Below are 21,079 nucleotides of genomic sequence, written 5' to 3'. Positions count from 1 at the left end.
AGTCACTTTTCTGGGTCATTGGACATAGTAGTCTAAGAGATACTCAGAAAGTATGTTGGATTTCGTAAGCTTCCTTGTCAGATACCTAGGGCAACATTGACTTCAGCTTCCTGTTAGAGTTGCTGGGGTGAAGTCACTCCAGAACCCTATAAGACTGTGCATGCTCTAAACCACAGCTGCAATACTGGAACTAGTTGGGGAACTCATGGCTTGTTATATATTAAAACAGCATACTGCCATGTTTCTCAGCCTCTGGATGACAGGAACAGTTCCCCTTGGTGTCTGCAGTCCCCTTCTCTAGCCCATGGTTTTCATGCAGAAAGATAACTCATGAGATACTACCTCTCTTCTCCCCAAAGTAGAGAGTCTGCTGAGCAGGGTTAGACCATTGCAGGGATGAGTCCTCGTGATCTTTCACTTGGCACTTGAGCACCACGGTGCCACCAGCCACCACTGTTTCATCAGATGTCCAGGGCTGGCTGTCTGCAGGAGTAGAAGAGGGTTAGTTTCCCGAGGACCCCTAGCCCCTCCTCCCATTTCTGAGCCAAAGTACACCTCATCTAATCCAGACCATCCAAGGACCTGGTGTACACAAGGTCTCTGTGTACCCTTAAGGTTTCATGGGGGAAGGAAAAGAGGTGGTGGGTGGCGGTGGACAGAAAGACAGATCTTAGTTTCACTTACTTTGAATACACAGAAAAACAAATAGTCGCTTGTCAAATGTTTCCTGAATGAACTGATAGGGCCACGAATATTTAGAGGAGTAAAGGCACCCCAAATCTGCACATACCACTCCACACGTGTCTTTTCTGATACGGTTCTACCATTTACCTTTGAAAACACACATACATATCTGTCGTTCTATGTTTTGCCTTCCTGCCACCACCTACATATAAGAACAAGAACAGGAGAAGCGGTTGTGACTAATAATCCTTAAACTAAAATGGGGAAAAGGCTAAACCAGCTCTTGGGTTGCACATTGATTTACACAAAGGTAGCTGGTAGAAAACTGCAAAACAAACAAACAAAATATTTATAAAAGTGAAACATTTTTACATACTTTTCAATTCTTCTAACAATAACTTCCCTTCAATCAAGGCCCTAAGCATATTCCCCGTGGTATTAGTGTTACCCGCCTCCCAACACACAACCCAAATCACCATCCTGATGTCATTTTAAAGAGGGAAGGATTAAGGTTTTCTCTTCAATGTGATGAAAACATGCTTTCTAATCCTTCTCTCCTTAGTCAAGTTAAACAAAACAAAACAAAAAGGACTAGGAAGCTATCTTATGGATGAGGCATTTGAATCTCAACTGTGCCTTCTGGTCAGGCCTACGTGGGAGCCCCTCAGGCTCCATGACACTTGCTTCCTGTTGTTCCATGTTCCCCACAGTATGGATTCTGATTTCTTGTACTGATTCCCTCATCTTCAGAACTGACTCTGTGACTCAGTAGCATTGACCCCCACCGAACAAATCTAAAATAGACAACACCTTCCAGCTCTGATTCTAATGCATCCACAAAAATCTGTTCTTTGACACTAAATTATTTAATCAACATTGCTTATGTCTGAATAGGAAACTAAGAAACTTACTTCTTACATTCCCCTGTAGAGAATTTTAAAACAATTCTATGCTCCTTTTGGAACCTACCTTACCCCTGCCTGTCTGCTTATTCCTTTCTTGGTTACTGGAATTCCATTTCCAAGAAATACCCAATGGGTGCTCCCAGCAGAGCAGAGGCCCTGAGGAATGAGGATGTGTCTGCTGGAGTTGATGCTATTGACTGATAGCATCGACTGTTCAGGGTGACTGTTCCCAAATTGGAGCACAAGCCTGGTGATTAGTTTCAGCATTAAGAATTGTAAAAATTAGTAGAACTGAGTGAGATCTTTGGGATCATGGAATCCCTCATTTTACAAATGTAGGCAATGAGGCAATGGAGATGCAATGACTGCCTAAGCTCATTGTACTAATTTGAGTTAGAACTAGAACTCTGTTCCTGCGTCTTTCAATACGGTGCCCTTTTCAATGAAATGCTTCTCAAGTCATCATCTAAATAGAGCCTTAAAACCATGATTTTGAGATTCGTGTACCAGGGACTGAGCTGGCTGAGTAAAGTTGAAAGTGATAAATTCCTAAAACCTCTCAAATGGTTTGAGAAACCTTTCATTTACCATAGCCACGTGCCAATTTTTGACCAGTCATCCCTTTGTCCCTGGTTCCCTTTGAAGAATTCTACCTTAGATTGTGTCTTTCCAGAACCTCTTTATTCTTAGTAATATATTTCCCTGGAATCATTTTATTTTTGGAAAGAAGTGTAGGGTGTACAGAGGTCTCTGTACTGGAGTAAGGGAAGAAGGAGTAGGTGCAACAGAATTTGGTGGTGCAGACTAAGAACTAAAATGTCAGATGGAAAGGAGAAAGTGCTGTGTGGTAATGAGAGGAGTGAGAACATGTGGCGAAGGCAACATGAGTGGGAGAGGATGTGAGGATGAGTGAGGGAACTGAGGGACATTGAGATGAGGGGCCTGGATTCTCACCTTGACTGGCCAGCATGTCAGGGCTGCTCCAGACTGTGGAGCTGATGGCCTCGTCGAGTGGAGCCAGAGTTCCCAGCTCCAAATCCTGCTCCTGCCAGTAGCCTGGGGAGAGAATCTCCATCAAGCATGAGCCCTACATGTATCCTGCTACAGTGTGGGGCTCTACTTTCATTGCTGGGCATGTGGGAAAGTCTAGGTCCCTATGAAAAATAGGTTCACCGGGATACCTAAGAGAAGGTAGTTTTCTCACCAACGGGAGAAATTAACTAGAGTTCTGAAAAAGGAAGTGACCTTTTCTCTGAAGGGGTGAATTAAAGGAGGATGCTAACTTTTTATCAGTCAGTCGAAGAATATTAGTGCCAAAGAGATCTTAAGAGTTCATCCAGTCCAGTTCTCCGACTTTGCAGATGAGGACAATGAAACCCTTAAAGGTTAAAAGTGACTTGGTGAAAGTCACTATAGAAAAATGAAAGACCACCAAAGATTTCTCATTCCTTATCCAGAATTTTCTGCTCCACCATACAATTCACTAAAATTACTACACATTTAATAATTGGAAAATACTTTCACATGTAATTCTCTTAATAAACCTGTAAAATAAGTACAAGGACATTATCATTCCTATTTTGCAGAGTTAAAATAGAATGAAATGACTCGCCCAAGGTCATACAAATAGGAGACGAAGACTAGAAATTCAATGCCTGATTTTAAATGCAAAGCTCTATTTGTTTCAACGTGAGACTCCCGCCATTGAAGAAACAGATCATGGTAAGGGCTGAAAGTCGTACCATGTCTTCCCAGATTGTTACCTTCTATGGGATACTCAAATTATCTTTTTTTCCTACTCTACCCTTAGCCCCTCTAAATGATTGAGTCTGCTCCTTCCTCTGGTACAACAAACCCTTCTTCCAGGGCCTGCGTCACCGCCTCACCTCTCTTCCTACAAGGTGGCTCCTAAACCCCTTCTTGAGGTACTGTAAGGAAAACTAAGGAAACTGAGAAACTTTCTTCCTACATTCCCCCGTAGAGAATTTTAAAACGATTCCATGCTCCCTTTGGCACCTACCTTACCCCTACCTGTCTGCTCATTCCTTTCTTGATTACCGGAATTCCATTTCCAAGAAATACCCAATGGCCTAAGTCCCTAGCCCAACCTGAAGAGGCGGAGGGACAAAGAAACCGGCCTTGCGAATCTTTTCAGGGTCTCCCGCCGCAGGGCCCCGAAGTAGCCAATCAAGTGCGCAAAATTCAGTGAGCTCATCCGCTGCTGAGCAGAGCCCTGAGCTGCTACGTGTCGGCGCCCTGGAGTCACGGGAGAACTTCGCCAGTCGTCCCAGCGCGACCCAGAGCCAGCTGGGGAGAGGCAGGCGGGAGAGGAGAGGGGAGAAAGGGGCGCTAGGACCAAGAGAAGGCACGCGGGGGCCGGGAGGTCGAGATTACAAAGAAAAGTGGGACGTGGGCTTAGGGTCCCTGAGGAAGAAAAGGACTGGACTAGGGAGAGAATTGCCTAATCAGAAGCAAAGGGAAAGAGAGGCGAGCGGCCAGAGGAGAGGGGAGGGAGAAGACGAGGGGTACAGGAGAAAGGGGGGGTGGAGAGGGAAGGGAGAGAATGGGAGGCCGGAGTGGGGAGGGAGTCAGGCAGGAAGCGGGCAGCGTCCTAGCATGGGAATGGGGCTCTGAGACAGCTGCGGAGGTTCCCTGGCTTCCATGGAGGCACCGCCCCTCTTCTCTGCTCCTCACAGACAGCTTCCAGGAGATTTTAGAAATTACTCTGTTCTTAAATGGGAGAAGCGCTAATGCCCAAATGCTGAGAAGGAGTAAAGCGGAGAAAACAGAGAAAAACAGTCACAAGTAGAGAGAAGTAGGCAGGAAAGGCGGGAAGGGGAATTGTCGATAAAAGAGAGGCAAGCAGGATGAGAATGAGAGAAGGAAAGGGGGCTGGGGAGAGGGTCAGGGCTGTCACATCCAGCAGGGGCTCTCCTTGAGTGCCTCCCACTCACCCTGCTACCTTCTGTGCACACGGAGGACGGAGGCAACCTGAAGGTGGTGAGTGCTCATGTTGTTTCTCCGGTTATGTGTTCGTGGGTGCCCTGTGCGAACGTCAGCACACAGTAGGGAACCAAATTGGTTGTGCCAAGGTGTGGGACGGCAGAGGGACAGGGAGAAGACAGAGAGGAGTCACACTCAGCCCCTCGGTATTGGTGTCCAGTGCACAGTGAGTACTAAATAGGCCTTTGCTCAAATCAGTGCAGGAAATAGCCGTCTCATACCATGGTATAGGACTTTGAGTTTGCAGAGTGGATTTTCAACCACGAATTCACTTAATCTCAGAACAAACTCAAGAGATAGGCAGCCAGAAAGAACTGCTTTTTACAATGAGGTTCAATTACTTACCTAAAGGCACACAAATAGCATACCTCTCCAGAATCCTTTCTGTCTCTGATGGTGCTTTGGGGGCTTTTTCAACATTTTATGTTTCTTACAGCATTCCAATGCGATTTACTTGCTTAGTTATCAGTCTCCTCATCTAAACTTTGAGCTGGTTAACAGCAGAAGCCTTAAGTTATTCATCGTTGTATCTTTAGCACTTAGCCCATAGTGGGCTCTCGGTACATTTAATTGGCTCTGGTAATTCATTCAGCCACACTTGGCACTGTGCTATGTATATTGTGAATCAGGCAGAGCATGTATTCTGTCCAACAGCATGGGCTTAGTCTTCACTCTCCTGCTTCTTCTTTCATCTGTGCTTTTTTCTGCATCCTCCTCAGTTGCTTTTCTCCTTGCTCATATTTCTTTCATCCCTCCCCTCCTCCTGCATTTCATAGGCATCTTTTTTCTGCATAGGATGAATAAGTGAAATAGTGATATAGATCATTCAAACCAAACTGAATTGTTCAGATGAGAGGACTGATAACCAAATAATCTCCAATAAATGGCATATTTGGGATATGCATGATGTATTGCCTCTATGGGTTTACAGAGAACTCACTCTGATTTGTGGTGTCTTAAGAAACTGTAAGAGGTGGCTGGGTTTTTTTTCTTCCCCCGGGGTTGACATTTTTCCCTCTAATTTTGAAATGCGCTTATAATCTCATGTCTTCTCTTGAAAACTGACTCTCAATACGCTTGAAAGTTACCCTGTCGTTTTTATAAAATTGTAAGCCTGTATAATAAATTACGAATGGCCACTCCCCAGGGAGTGGATGAGTGATTATAATGCTATCAACAGAAACATGGATAAGTAGCAGGAATTATAACCTGGGTTGTGAAAGACTTGTACCTTCTTTGGATTCAGATTGTGTCAGTCATTTATGACATCAGCATGAATTCTCTCAATGAATTCAGACTGGAAAGGAAAACTTCGGAGTACTCTGAATGGGTGGTATGGAATTTGAAGTAGAAATAGGAGCTCAGAAGGAGCTTCTGTCATTGAGACCATACAACCATTAGTGAGAGAAGGCCCAGGCAGATCAGTCATATCGGTCACATTCTTTCCCTGCTTAGAAACCATCACTGACTCTTCACTCTCTGTAGATAATACCCAAAGTTGTCAGCCTAGCCTTCAAGGCCATGTACAGTCTGATGCTGAGCTTCCTTTCAGTTTTGTCTTTTCTCTACTCCACTCACCCCAGGTGCATTCCAGGCATGTGAAGCCCTTTGGAACTCTCTCTATGAACGCTTTGTTTTCCTGCATCCATTCCTTTGCCTGCAATAACTTTGCTGATCATGCCCTTTGCCCATCTTCACACGTCTAAACCTTATCCATGCATAAAGCCTACATTTTGGGGCATTTCCTTCCAGAAGTCTTCCCTGGTTGTCCCAGATTGAAATAATTCCCCGTTTCTCTGAGTTACACACTTTATCTGCTTTTTCTTAAGTTATGCATTTCTTTCTAGTTTGTACTGCAAGTTTGACTTTCCTCCTAAATTATAAAGATTCCATACGTAGGGTCTGATGCATTTTGTATCCAGTATTGGCTCTAATATAGCATATTGCATATAGAAGTTGCTTAATAAATATTTCTTTATTAAATGAATCAGATACTAAGCATCTTCTGTTGTGAGAGTTAAGTTCAAAATCTGCCAGTAAAGAGGAAATAGCAAACCAAACAGGATATGAAGAAATAGGCCAAGGGAGATGGTAGACTACCCAGAAAACTGTAAGACAGAAGAAGTTGGTACTTATCAACAGTTTCTATATGTCAGGATCCAAATTAGTTGCTGTATATTCATTATTCCAGAACAATATTTTAATAGATAAACATGATTACACACATGTTAAAGCCAAGTTAAGAAACTTGTCCTTATGAGGTATCTATTATTAGATACTGGGATAGGATGAACTTTAAACTTAGACCTCTCTGACCACAAAGCCCAGGCTTTCTGCACATCTTTACTACACTGTCCCCCTCTGCAGAATCATGTATTTTGTGTGTGTGGTGGTAGGGTAGAGCGTAAAGTGGGAAAGATTCCTCGTTGCATTGCTGGCCAGGGGTGATTCACCTAAATAATATTTACAACATTCACCTGCAGTATGATGAAAATGACAGTATAGCAAATTGGAAATGGATGCCTGTGGTGTTGATAGTCCTGTGGTTTGTACCTGTTGAATTACATTTTTACTTGGATGCCTTAGTATGCCTGCACCTATACCTCTGGGACTATTTCATGGACCCGTAAGTGCCTTACCATGTGGGACTCTTTAGATAACCAAGCAAATGGCATGTCTAGTTAAAAAAAAAAAGTCTCTTTGTGTTTTCATAGCACTCTAGCACCTAGGCTGAAAACTAAAAAAATTATCTTCTTATTTGTTCTGAATTGCTTTGGAGGTTTCTTAATTCTTGATTTATTTGCTCATGAGTTCTAGTATCTTTAGGATTTCCAGCATTTTAAAGGACAAAGTAGCCCTTTCACCCACTGATTTTCTTCTTATTGATTGTTCATATTAAGAGTGGCAGAGGTGGGAATTGAAGAATTACTAATGTGCTTCTTTAAAGCAGCATTGGCACCTGTTATTCAGGTTTTCACTCATAGCGCAAAATCTTACACATAGTAAGTGCTCAATAAATATTTATTGAATAAGTAAATGAGTAACTCAAATAAATAAAAATGTATTGTCTTGAATTTAAGTAATTTTAGTGGAAAGTCTATGAAAGTCTGCCAGTGTAAGCCCTGATTGCTTGGTTTATGTATTGTCCCTGCTGTGTCTGTTTTGGGGACCTACAACATATTGGCCTTACAGCCATAAACAGGGTCACAGGTGCACATGTCAGATGGTGGAACAAGAGGACAGAGCTCTCCTGCATAACTGCTGCTGGCCTTGCCAGTGCTTGGGTCCAGAGTCCCACCTCCCTGACTGTAGAAAAAAACAGCTCCCTGAGTAGGAGTTGATGATGATGGTGATGATGATGATGATGACTCAGCATTTCTCTAACTCCAGAGTTAAAAATACTGTTCATCCCAGCCTACTTGTTATTCCTCACGACTACCATGACAGGTGGGTGGAGGAGTGTTATCTCCAAGGGAAAAACATATTGGGGGCTGCGGCCCAGAATACTGAAGGGACCCACTTTTAGAATGGTTTATCTACATCCATTGCTGGGCTCCTTGTCCAGATTATGTCATTCTCATTTTTCCCTAACCCCAGCTTCTTAGTGAATTCTATGTACAGTTGGATCACACACACAAGAGACTGGCCATAGCAAAATCAGAATTAGAACTCAGCCCCTGGAGCTTTTCTTTATGCTCAGAGTGACAGTTTTCTTTGACAGTGAATGTTTGATTGTGCATTTGGAAGAAATCAGACCAGTTCCATCTGAATTCTGGTTTAGCTGAAAACTTCAAAATTTGGGGGAGTTGCTTTGACTTTAGAGCACAAAACGCTGGTCAGAAGGAACTCTGGACAGTTAATTTCCTTCGGTGGTTCTTGGGCAGCCAGCAGCGATGCCACATTTACTGAAGTCACTATGTAATTTCCTAATCTAAGACTTTGATTGCCTGAATGTCAAAATATTCTCTTACATCCTGCCCTCCGTTCCTTTCTAACTCTGTCTGTCTCCCGTTAAATTCCTAATTCCCTAATGGCCACGATATAACAGTGCAGTCAAATAGAAGCTGGCCATACGGGGTGGGAGTTATTCTGTCATCTGGTACCTTCTTTCTTTTCAGATACTATTTTTTCCTTTTTCATTGCTCCTCCGGGAAAGACCTCTTGTCCCCTCACAGGCAGCAGGATCTCCTAAAGGATCTGCTTTCCTTAGCTCCGATGCGCTCCAGCTCACATCCACTTTGGAACTTCAGAGCTCAGTCACGCTTCAGCTGCCTACCTCCCTGATCTAGGCCTTCTCTCCACCTCACTGCCCCATCCACCCTCTTTCTGGCTGGGCTACTGAGACCTTGCTCCTCCTTGTTTCCTCCCTCTATTATTTCTGTTGCTGTCTGGTTTTTCCTCCTAGAGTCTTGTTTATCAAGCAGCCTCTTGATAAACTACTCTGTCCCAGCTTTGCTTTACTCTCCTAGGAGGCATACAGGATATGAGTGAATATAGATGGTCAATAGGAATGGGGAACAGAATCTTCACTGTAAGAAGTCCTAACATGTGGACTAGCTGCTTAGCTTGGTAAAGCCTGGGCCAGAGATCCAGGATTTATGGACTGAGGGGTCCTACACTATTAGATTATCTAAGAGATTTAGATTTGGAAGGAACCTGTACCCAATCTGGGCTCAAACATGTTTATTATTACACCTTGGCAGACATCTTTTGATTCCATCCTAAGCAGGTTAAAAATGAAAGGCTTTTGTTTTCTGCTTTGGGAATGGTGTGTGGCTAGGCTTTTCCAGGCTGAATGAGGAGGGAATCTTTTGAGATAGTTAGCTAGCTTGCCTGTGGTGGGTATTAAGATGGGGTTAAAATGAAAAGCTTATCTTAGAGTTAACCCTTGATTCTCACTGAAAAACAATTATTCTTAACATTTTTTAATATCCAAAGTTTAAGAGAAAATTCAAATGGTTTTCCCTATCCAAACGTTAAGGTATTATAAATACATATATTTTACATATTTCCTCAAACCTTTAAGCCAACTTGCATATCTGGTCATTGCCTACTGAATCCTAAGGGTCAGAGGTGGTTATTTCTAAGATGCTTTTTGATTTTATGGAAGGATGGAACTAATGCCCTTTTTGATTCTCTATTGCCCAAGTTCAGTAATGCCTTTTTTTCTTTCTGTTGCACCTAATTATGCCCAAAATATTCTCCCCTCTATGATTCTTAAAAGTGTAGATTTTTATAGTTGACAAGATATTAAGTATTAACTGGTCCAATCCTCTTATTCTAAAGATGAGGAACCAAGGCTCAGAGAGGTTTAGGAACTTGAGCATGGTCACACAGGCAGTGAGTGAGACCTGTACTCATTGACAGTTTATAGCAGTCCTTGTGGACTGGCTAATTCAGTGATTAATTTGACACTAAGTGTGATTATATTTCCACTGACACCTACCCTTCCTATGCCCCATCTCCTGTACACGATACTGAGGAACTCCAGGACCATGGACCTTAAGAGAAGTAAGTCTACTAAATGCCCAGTAGGTTGGGGAAGTTGGATTATGATGAAGAGGGAGTCCCTGAAGATGGGGCAGCTGGCATCTTCTTACACTTCAGGGCTTTACTGGCAGGTTCCAGTTCACACAGAAGAGGCCATCAGGCAGAAGTCACTGCCATACCCTTTGGAGCTCAAAAGGGTGACTGTGAGTACAGGTCGCATGTGTGTGTGCATGTGTGTGTGTGTGTGTGTGTGTGCTTGCTGGCATCTGCACGGTGAAGAGCTGAGGGAATGCTAACCTGATTGTGAAGCAGGAGACAGGGGCCAGAACAGAAGAGAAAAAAAAAAAAAAAAAAAAAAGCAGAGGAACATGTCCTATTCTTGAGCTGGAGAGAGAAAAAATCTGGAGGCAGAAGTGGGCTTGTGGTAGGCTGAGGGGGGCCCTCAGAGACTTAGTTAAGATTCCGAGGAGCAGAGACTGGGAAGTGGGTGGCAGGGAAGGAGGTGGGGACAGCTGTTGCTTTGATTTGCTATTGAGTCAGTGTTCTTGGTGCATTAGCACCAGGAGGGAGCCCTGGGCTGGCCCCCAACCAAAACAAGCCCCTCTGTAGCCAATACTGAGTTGTAGCAAGAACTGCAGTTGAGAGAAAAAGGAAGGGGATTCGATCCCAAAAGAGTCTCTTCCTTGCCTTAGCTGCTTCCTTCTGGGACTGGGCTATGTGCTCTAGACAAGCATCTGGTGTTCTGCCCGAAGAGCATGAGGGGGGTGAGGTGAAACTGAGCACAGGGGAGGGCTCAGTGAGGACCTCTAGAGCACAGATTCTGTGCAGGTACTGACTCTCTTCAGCTGTTCTGGAGTAGGCCCCTGAAGACAGGATGATAACAACCCTGAGCCATTTTAGGAGTGTCTGTTTATCCCATCTCCTCATTCACATCTCACTATGATCAAACACTTTAGACATACGGACAGGTATGACTTGAAATCTGCATTCTAATGTAATACAGTCAGGAGGCCAGACTTTGAACTCTTAGTTGTCCTCTTAAACTAAGTAGAGGGATTTTATACCCTTTCCCTCAATTTATCTTGCTGCTTTCACGCATGTGTAATAGAACTGGCGGGTGGGGGGGAAGTTCCTCATCTTAGGAAAGTACTTGAGAAAGGAAACATAACAGATTCAAATGCAGAATTCAGTTTAGCTCATTGGAAAGGTATGGGAAAATAGAGACCGGGAATGGGCCGGAAAGCCCAGAAAATCAGGAGAAATAAAGAATAGATTCTCTAGAGATGAAAAATCTCAGCCCAGGTTCCAACAGCTTGCTCATACTCTGCAGTACCTATCCCAGTGCCCCAATACCTGTCTGAGCGCATGGATGAATTCCCTTTCTCAGTGGGCTCTGTCTTGTTCTCCTATGCTCCTTACGTTGCACTTTAGATATTTCAGGCTGATGGCTTGGTGTGGTGGGATAACAATGCTGTGGAAAAGTTTAATTTGTTAGAAGTCAAGCAACAAAGCTCTCATCTCTGCTGGTTCTGATTTTCCTGACTTGTTTTCACTGTTACCCTTCACTGGATGATCGGAGTCAAGGTGTGGATGACAGGTTCAGGGCAATGGTTAGGAGCATTACATGAAGAAAAATGTGTTCTGCTCTACACACCCACACTACTCTAGTTTCACTGATTCCCCCAATCCTAACTGCTATTTAGTCTCCCTACACTCTCCTCACTTAAAAAAAAGTCTGTATTTTTAAAATTGCTGTACATTGTTTGCATTAGCCTCACTTTGTACCTTCCTGAGAATTTAACTCTTCCGTGAAACAGATACATTCTCCCAAGTCCACAGATCTCACAGTCCCCAAAATGGAAAATAATATTGTTCTGACAAAAAGAACTCTTATCTCTCTTCTTAAATTTCCATTGAGTGTCTCTTATTTGATGTGGGCAAAAACATTTTTGTTCCCTAAGATGGATGCATATTTTGACATGTGCCCCTCAACATACACACACAAAACACTCTGATTCTCACTAATCATATTTCTGTTGTTTTTTTTTTTCTGACATGAACACACAGATTTTATTATGACCCAGATACAGAGTCCTTTTCACATGCCCATATTAATCAGAACCCCTTACTTCCAGAAAACCATATGGCTTAAACTCAAGAGATTCTCCCCAAAGCAGAATTCAGGCTCTCTCTCCTGCTCCAACTCCCCAGGAGAGGGCCAGAATCCTCTCCTCTCCAGGGCTGAGGCTCAGTCCATCTGTCACTGACATTGGACTCCAGGACTTGGAAACCAGAAAAGAGTTGGCATTAAGTGGCAATTGAGGATAAATGAAAATATGGGAGGCTCAGGGGCTTAGTGGTGGTAATTTTTATATTTGTGTGAGATTAGCAGATAGAAATTATGGGAAGAAACATATAATATGTATTTGGAAAGATCTCATCCTTAAGAACTACAGTAAGAACTAGTGAGTGCAATTGTTCCACTGTAATTTTTGCATTTGCTGGACAAAAAAAAAAAAAAAAAAGATTAGGAGCAGATGGTAAAACTGGCTTCTCATTTTATAATAACTCAAGAACTCAGCTCCAGGCTCTTCAAAGACTGACCACTATGCTAAGTTCCAAGTTACCTGTCATTGATGTACTTAATGAAATCAGAATTGGAAGCAAAGAGCCAGGTCATAGAAGGGTAAAAGTAAACATATGAAACAAAAATATGCATATTTCCAATAAAATCTGGTATCAGAAGTACTAGTTCTTCATCCTACCTTGCCAATATTTGGGAGTATCTGAAGAAAGGGGAGAAATGAATAATGGCTAGCCTACAGATGAGTGCCTGAGACATCAGCCTTCATTTCTTTTTCTTTTTTTTTCCCTAGGGCAAGGTGATGCACCTGACCTTCTTGACCCTGAACTAGAAGTAAATGAGCTAAAGGTGCTTATAATTAGCAATCAATACACAATTAGTGTAAGTGTAGCTGGGGAAAGGGAAAATAAATCCTTAGAGAAGACAACATTTTAGTTTGTTCTTTAAGTTATTTAGCTTTCTTATTGTTCTCTTGGAGACTTCCAAGAGAAAGATAGAGAGAGAAGAGAAGGTTAAAGAATCCCAGGGGTAAGAGTTCACATTAAAGAATGATATATGTGCTAAAAAGTATGTTGAGATTTCTGTATTTGAGTCTTTTTTGAAACCTGCCTGCTCTTCATGAGAATAGGGGCTTAGGAAGATGAGTAGATGGGAGACACTCCAGCTGTTACTATAACCCTAATTCTGTCTTGCTGAAGGCTCGCTCATAGAGATAAATCACTCTCATTACCTGTCCTTGAGGAATGAAGTTTCTCCTTGTTTCAAATGAAGAAATGAAAGAGGAGTCCTGGAAATTCATCCTGGAAGCCTGTCTCTTCCACTAGACTCTGCTGTAGGTCACTCATAAGTATTAACTATTATATTAACTTTTATCCATAAATTGACATGGGAAAATCAGCATTTAGGGGACGAGAAGCTTGTGTAGTTCTGATGTGATGTGAAGAACAGGCCGGCTAATCTAAGACTGACAGGAGCTGAGCACTGTCAGCTCCCTACCCCGTTTGATATCATCAGCTTATTGGAAGAGACCCTCAGCATAGCAGAGTACAGTTTAAAGATGCATCTACTGAGATATGGCCAAGGACCTGTGCTCTAGGAGAAGATGGTTATATTTAAAGCCATTTAGTTTTGCACAAGGTGGTTATGAAGGTGGGGAAGTTAAGTCAAGATTTTGATACTTGTTTTCTCCCGTACATGTACTAACTAGGCCTAACCCTGCTTAGCTTCTGAGATCAGACAAGATCCGGTGTGTTCAGGGTGGTATGGATGTATACTTGACACTTGTTTTCTATGCCTCTCATTTACCAGATTCCTCCATTATCTATTTTGATAACCCATTGTTATGTATTGTCTTTGCTAAGGTTGAAGGAAAAGGGTAAAAAAGCACCATGACGGGAAAGTTCGAGTTGGTTGTCGTGCTCAGAGTGCTGTTAAGAGGTATATGTTTATAAACTGAGTAGGATTCATTTTACATTCCACACTTATAGTGTATACAGTCAATCCTGCATATCTATGAGTTCCACCTCCATAGATTCAATCAACTGCAGATTGAAAATATTTTTTAAAACTGTGCCAGTACTAAACTTGTATAGACATTTTCTCCTGTCATTATTGCCTAGACAATACAGTAAAACAACTATGTACATAGCATTTAGATTGTGTATGGTATTATAAGTAATCTAGAGATAACAAAGTATACAGGATAATGTGCATAGGTTATATGCAAATACCACTCCATTTGATATCCAGGACTTGTGCGTCTGCAGATTTTAGTATCTGTGGGAGGTCCTGGAAGCAATCCTTCATGGATACCAAAGTACAACTGTATATGGTTATCATATAAGAGCAATACTATCTCAATCTAAAACAGAACTATATATAGTTGTATTTTTAATCTATGAATCCAGATATGACAAAACATTCAATTCTTTTGAGGCCATTTGAGGTCACTGTAGGCCACAATTTCCTGAGCATCTTACAAAAACCTTCTAGCACTGCTTTTTTAACCTAAGAATTGCTTGCCCTTCTATTCCCTTCCTGCTGTTGATCAGATGGCTGTGAGGACCTCCTAGATCTATATCTCACAGTTTTTTTATGTGTTCGTGGTGGAACAGGTCAGGGACCATAACCAAGAACATGTGTGTGTTTGTGGTGGCAGGGAGGGAGATTCTAGCCCTGTTCTGGGGACTGCACTGTGGTGAATAAGGAGATTATGAAACTTGGAGGTAAAACAGGACCATGGAGAGCAACAAGAAAAGCCTAGAGTGTCACTGTCAGGGGCTAGCACCATGGAGAGCTCAAAGCACAGGTATAATAGTTTGCTCCATAAAGAACAGGGAACTGGGATCATGGGGTAAGGCAGCCAGCTCTCAAGCACAGGAACTAAAAGAACAGACATCATGCTTCTATTAGGATCACTCTATGCTCATCACCTGCTCTCTCTGAAGTGCTTTATTTGAACCTGTCAGGGTGATACGCAGCCAAGAGACTGTGCTGAAAAATGAGGACCACCACCAGTCTCAGTTTGTCAACATAAGCCTCTGTGATTATGTTAGATACCTAGATATTAGTGGTGATGGAGGGGCTTTTAATGTGCTTTAGCTTGCCATGAGTAAAATTAGGCCTATCTTCCAAAGACGGAACTGAGAGCCTGTGCTCCCTCAGAGACAGTAGGGCACAAGAAAGTCAAAATATGTATTTTCGTCAGTTAGGGTATGAGATGTATTAGACTCAGAATGTCCCAATGTATCCAAAATTGCTATAAGTAGTTCAGACAACCACACTGGAAGAGAGGTATGGAATCATGCCTCTTGTTCTCAGGATTTAGAAGTTTCTCTGTTAGTTGAGAAACTTCATGACTGTCTTAAGGGTTAGGAAAATTTTAGTAAAGAGAGAAATGATTCTTTAGTATTTGCTGCTTCAGTGAAAAATATGTACCTTTACTTCTTAGCATCTTAGCTTCTGTTGTGTAAAAATCCCAACAGATTCATATGTTCAAGCCTCCTGAGAGCTTGACTTCTCTGTACTGGAAGGGATGGATCTCCCTGTCATATATAACAGAATTGGACTGGGTTTCTACTTGGGTAGTTATTGGAGCCCCGGGCACCAGCTGGTTCTGACCTTGTAAAAAATGATCACTGCTGCTGATCTTAGAGGCAGAAACAGGTCTCTAGCCCTGGAAACTTGTTCTTCTTCATTTTATGATGACATGGAGTGTTTATACTTAATCTGAGCAAGTTCTTAGAAACAGAATCTTTTTCTGATGGCTTGCTTCTCCAGGGTCCTTTTCTGATGGTTTGTTTCCCTCTGTCTTTTGTAAGCATTTCCACGGGGATTGCTATTCTCAGAGATTAAGGGTGGACCTCTAAAACATGACCTCATACAGGAAACAAAATATTCTAGTACATGGGCCTATGGTCAATGTTAAACATGAAACATTACATTCTAACATGAAAAATAAAAGAAGATATAATTACCAAAACTTTATAATAACTGAATTTTTTACTCAGTAGTCAGTAAGGAACTGGTCCAGTCCATAGCTTGCTTTCAACAAGAATCTGGAACCTAGATCACCATCCTTAGGTAAAATTCCATTACAGAGAATTAGATGACAAAAAAGGGATTGTTGAGCCAGTATGCAGTTCCACTGGAGTAGGAAACAACAAAGAATAAGACTAGTCACAGCCCCAGGGGTTTTCTTTCTCTAGTGATATTTGTGAAGATTTTTTTCCTACCATGTGATTTAAGGAAAATAAACTTTTGATCCCATTTTACATATTATTTGGACTGCAAGAAAGTAGTAACATCAAGAAGTACCAAAATCAAATCTAAGAATTTACAGAGCAATGGCACAACCTCTCAGTTATTTCAAAGTAACCAGAATGCCAAAGAGATGCTGTCTGTGGAAATTTATGGCTGCAGAACTATGAGTCACTCTCTCCAAGTGAGTAGTGAATATCTCCAACAAGGCACTGTTGCAATTAGATTTGGACCTCCTTTCTTCTTCAGTTGGAAGAGGAAGGAGAAAGAGCCTAAGGGTAGTAAGCTGGCTCATTCTATCAGTCTAGGACAGAGGATTTTGAACTGTGTGGCAGAACCCCGGGTAGTTCCTTAAGGATCATAGGAATGTGTAAAAGCCAGTAAGACAGGGAAAAGGGATATAGGTCTTACTTCACTATTTCAACAACAGCAGTTCTCCTTTGATATGTTTTTCTCATTTGTTAAAAATGTCTCACATCTTTGTTTTAAAAACAAAATGGGAAAACTCCTGCCCTAGAGGAAACTATTAAAACCAACAGTGCTATCCAGATCTATGGAGAAGCTTAGAATAGAGTGGCATAACTGCTGGGTAGGCAGTTGACATTACATAGGTTAGGACCTACATGAAACACACTGATTCTTCATGGAGTTAACTAAACTCTGCTATATGAGTGTCTCTGCGATGGTCTTAACTTTTCTGTGCCAGAAGATGCACATGTCTAAAAGGAGAGCATATCCTTCCCAAGAGTTACAGCTGCAACTAGGAGGAGAACAGGAACAGAAACAGAACAGTTACAGCTGCAACTAGGAACAGAAACTGGATGGAGTCGATCTGCCAAACAGATCTGTGGACAGCACTAGAGCGAATGCCTGCTGGACTTCTCTGGCACATTGGGCATGATGTCCTCACTGGGCATCTGGCCAGGGGGCTGTAGAATGAATGATAGTGGACAGAGGTCATTGAGAAGAAATAGATGCCCATGTGTGGGGCAGTGCAGTACAAGGTTAAATTGCTATAAACTTATCTGAAACAAAGAGAGGCTATCTGTCTATCTGTCTTTACCCTAGGTCAATTCACAGAGTGCTGGAAATAACTTGAGAAGGAAGAGCCCAAGAAAGCTGGTCACAGTGTTGAATACTGAGCTGTTCACCAGAGAGAGGACACATTAAGTTCATAGACTTGAGTCCTCCAAAGCTAGAATTGTCAACTACAGTGAAAACTAGTGGAGAAATATGAGAAGGAAGGGCAGATGGGACATTCTAAATGTCTTACCTGTTCCTGAGCTTTTGGCACAACTCTCATGGCCAGTCTTAGATATCAGTTGCTTGCCCTCTCAATCCCTGTTCAGCCTTATGAAGCTTAAGAAATTTATGCTGTGCTTCAGGGGACGATATGCCCCAGCAGCACATTAAGTTTGTTTTCCTTATTCTAAATGGGAAAAGATATGCTACCACAACACCCTTGACAATTCAAGCATCAGCATAAGAGTATCTTGTCCTTAAACCTTCACACCACATCTCTCATAGTTTTGGTCAAACATTACCAGTTAAGTACACATTGCCTAGTTTTCTTCCCAGGGGCCTCAGGCCAACTCAGGGGTACTAGACACATGTCCATGATCCTGTTCAAAATAGTCTTCAGGATTACTATCTGTGAGCATTAAATCTATGCATTTACCTCCCACCATCAGCACTGGCCTTCTTAGATCCAGAAACTAAAAGATAGAATTAATTTAAGATAGAAGATACAGCGGTTATGTCTCATGCATCAGTGTGTCCTGAGATACTGCACACCAGATAGATGTCCATTGTCTGTGAAGATAATGCTCTCCAAGGAAAATGATGCTTGGTTTGACTCTTCTTTGGAAACAGACCCCTCCTGTTCATCTCCCACTTCCCACCTCTCCTCTGGAAATTCCCCATTTAGAAGTTACTGCTTTCCACTGTTTCTCTCAGGCCACTGCTCTGAAACATATTTCTAAATATGAGGATATAACATTTCTCTTCCTCTCAACTTTAAGCCTGAATAGGGGCTGAGCCCCCAATTTGAGGACCAAGAAAGAAGAGTGTAGTCGGTGAAGAAAGACTTGGCTAGTATACTGATTTACTCTAGTCTATAGTTTTTTTACATCTTAGAGTAGAAGAGCTCACAGCTTTCTGGATGACGTCTTTCTCTCTTTTTGGGGCCCAGCCTAGCACCATCAGTTCCCATTGCTGAACGGTTGCAATTTGGATCATATTTGCCTCTGGTTATAAAATTCAGCAGGTTAGAAAGGCCAGGGGCTGCAGCTGAAAGTCAAGGCCTAGTAGGAGGGTCATTAGTGAGGCACAAACACCCAGCAGCCTCTCTGTCTTGCACTTAGCCTGCTCTCCCCAGAGACTCCCTTCAGCTCCTCAGTGAGTGGGGTCCTTAGTGCAGTCCTCTGGGGAAGGGGATTCTGAGTAGGGGAAGGAGAGGCTGCTGTCTCTGTGGTGACTAGGGCGGGAACTCCCTTTGGAGAGTTTGATGGGTAGAGGGCGGAAGGAGTCAGCCAGCCAACTATAGGGAGGGGATCCCCAGGGTCCCCATACCAGGGGAAGCTCCTTTATCACGATGGAGACAGGTCTGAGGGAGGTCAGGCGAGGTAGAGCGATTATTCCTCCAGTACCCTGGCTCTTCGCCTGTTTTCCTCAGATGAAATTCTCTACATCATCCTCCCCAGTTTCAACCCCTCCCCTCTCCACCCCCGCCCCGCCCTGTGCCCATCCCTGCTGGCCACTGGGTCCGTCGCCCAGGAGCCACCTCCCCTTTCTCCTCCCCTGCGGTTCTTTCTGTTTTTCGTTGGCATCTGGCCGGGCATAGCCACCACCCTCCCCCTTCACTCTCCCCACTTCCCTTTGCTCCACAGAGGTCCTGTTCCCTCTCTCCCTTCCTCCATCCCAGCCCTCCTCCTCTTCCGACAGGGACTGGGCGCGGGGAGAGGAGGATGCATTCCTTTAGTCTCTTCACAGCCTGCTGTCCCTCCTCAGGGACCTGAGGCTGGGAGCTGTGGCCCCCTTCCGGGTTTCCCTACACGCTGCCCCTCTGCCATCCCACTAACCGTTAGTAGCCTTTAAGAAAGCTGAGGTGCCCCCACAGCGCTGACCTACATAGCCCGGCCCAGGGCGGGAGGGGCTCTTCCCCAAGTCCCCTTACCCCTGGCCCCGCCTCCTTTCTCCCCCGACTCCCTTCCTTCATCTCTCTACCATTAGGAACCAAAGAAGGTTTGAGTTCCAGACTGGGGCAAAGGGGCTAGGTATGCTACCCCACCCCAAATTTGGGAAAATCAGTGCTTAGCCTGGGAAAGCTTTAGGTTTCTCATGCATCCTCCTCCCCAAATATCTTGATTCTTTCTTTTGCGCTCCCCCCCACCCCCACCCCCACCCCGCCTCTGCTCCTGTCTGGATTTCTTTTCCCAGCTTCTACCACTGTCAGGGATATTGCCATCCTGGGCCCCCTCCGCCCTGTGTTGTTGTTTTGCTCCAAGGATAAGGGCCCCCTTTTTTGCCCACGGCCCCCTCAGCAGCCTCACCCAGACCCCCTTCTCTGCCCACTCGGAGCTGCGCCGCGGGTGGCGGCGGGGACGGGCGGGGGAGCAGAAATGTTTGCATACAGCAGTTTGGGGGATTGCACTGGCTACCCAACCCCTACAGACATACATACACAAACACCCGACACACGCCCTGACTGAAACAGCGACAAATCTCACTCCGCCCCCAACACACACTGACACAGACATACACACAGATACTGACACACAAACGCAGAGCCAGACACCAACACAGACGCGCGCGCACACGGACAGCAACACATCCAGACCCGGGGCTGCTCCTAACGGACATCAGCCCCAAGAGCCAAATCCCGGTGCACACGCAGACACACGCTTGGTGGTGTACACAGAAGGGTGCACACGCCGGCACACCCACAGTCCACAGAGACACGGATGCTCAGAGACAGACACAAGGGTATTAGCAGCGGCTGGTGACTTTAACCCCGGTTCCAAACAAAGCCAACAGGCTCCCCCCGCCAGACTCCTGATCCCAGCCCCCGCCTCGGGTCACTCCCCTCCTCCCCAGGCGCCGCCCCCTCCCTCACTCACCGTCCTGGGAGAGGTTGGCCCCACTGGGCGCCCAGCAGCAGGCGAACAGCAGGAGCAGGAGCAAGGCGACTGGGGCCCCCATCGCGCTTCCCGGCCGGCTCCCTGGCTGGGCGCTGGCGAGCCTGAATCCCCGGGGGCTGGGGATGGGGAGGGGGTGGACTACGACGTTGACCTAAAGGGCGCCCCCGAGCTGCTTCGGAGCCCGGGGCCGAGGTGGGGACCGGGAGGGAGCCGGTGCTGCTGCAGTCGCGGGGATTAAATAGGGCGCTCGGAGCAAACCATTTGGTTGGAGGTGGAGGGGGGTTGGCGGGGGGTTGGGCTGGTCGCGGGGGGGCAGGCTGCCGCATTCCCCACTCCCCCCGCCTCCAACACCCCCTCCTTGCCTTCGTGGTGCCTTCCACCCTCTCCCCCGGGAGCTCTGCCAGCCGGGCTCGGGTGTGGATCAGAGGGAGGGAGCTGGCTCAGCAGTGGGACCCCGCGCTCACCCCTCTTAGGCTTGGGGTGGAGGGAGGGGAGTCGGACAGGGCCATGGGCCA

General features: G+C 44.5%; 1 protein-coding gene across 5 annotated transcripts in view; it reads right to left on the bottom strand.

Moving 5' to 3' along the window:
* CADM3 (cell adhesion molecule 3) overlaps positions 1–20,827 on the bottom strand; it is a 30,652-nt gene extending 9,825 nt beyond the window's left edge. Inside the window, exons 1-3 of one of the 5 annotated variants that reach the window (XM_023214185.2) lie at positions 20,544–20,798; positions 2,544–2,645; positions 343–483 (exon numbers count right to left, since the gene is read on the bottom strand). In XM_023214185.2, the coding sequence (XP_023069953.1) occupies positions 343–483; positions 2,544–2,645; positions 20,544–20,625 (325 nt within the window). In that variant the 5' untranslated portion in view covers positions 20,626–20,798. Of the gene's footprint in view, positions 1–342; positions 484–2,543; positions 2,646–3,609; positions 3,750–11,435; positions 11,554–20,543 lie in introns of those variants that run through there. The other 4 variants (XM_023214183.2, XM_023214181.2, XM_023214182.2 and 1 more) reach the window with 4 other exon arrangements.
* Between the last annotated feature and the right edge of the window lie 252 nt (positions 20,828–21,079).

The sequence above is a fragment of the Piliocolobus tephrosceles genome, chromosome 1 (genome assembly GCF_002776525.5).
Source record: "Piliocolobus tephrosceles isolate RC106 chromosome 1, ASM277652v3, whole genome shotgun sequence".
NCBI classification, from domain to species: domain Eukaryota; kingdom Metazoa; phylum Chordata; class Mammalia; order Primates; family Cercopithecidae; genus Piliocolobus; species Piliocolobus tephrosceles.
This window is presented reverse-complemented; position numbering and strand designations above follow the sequence as displayed.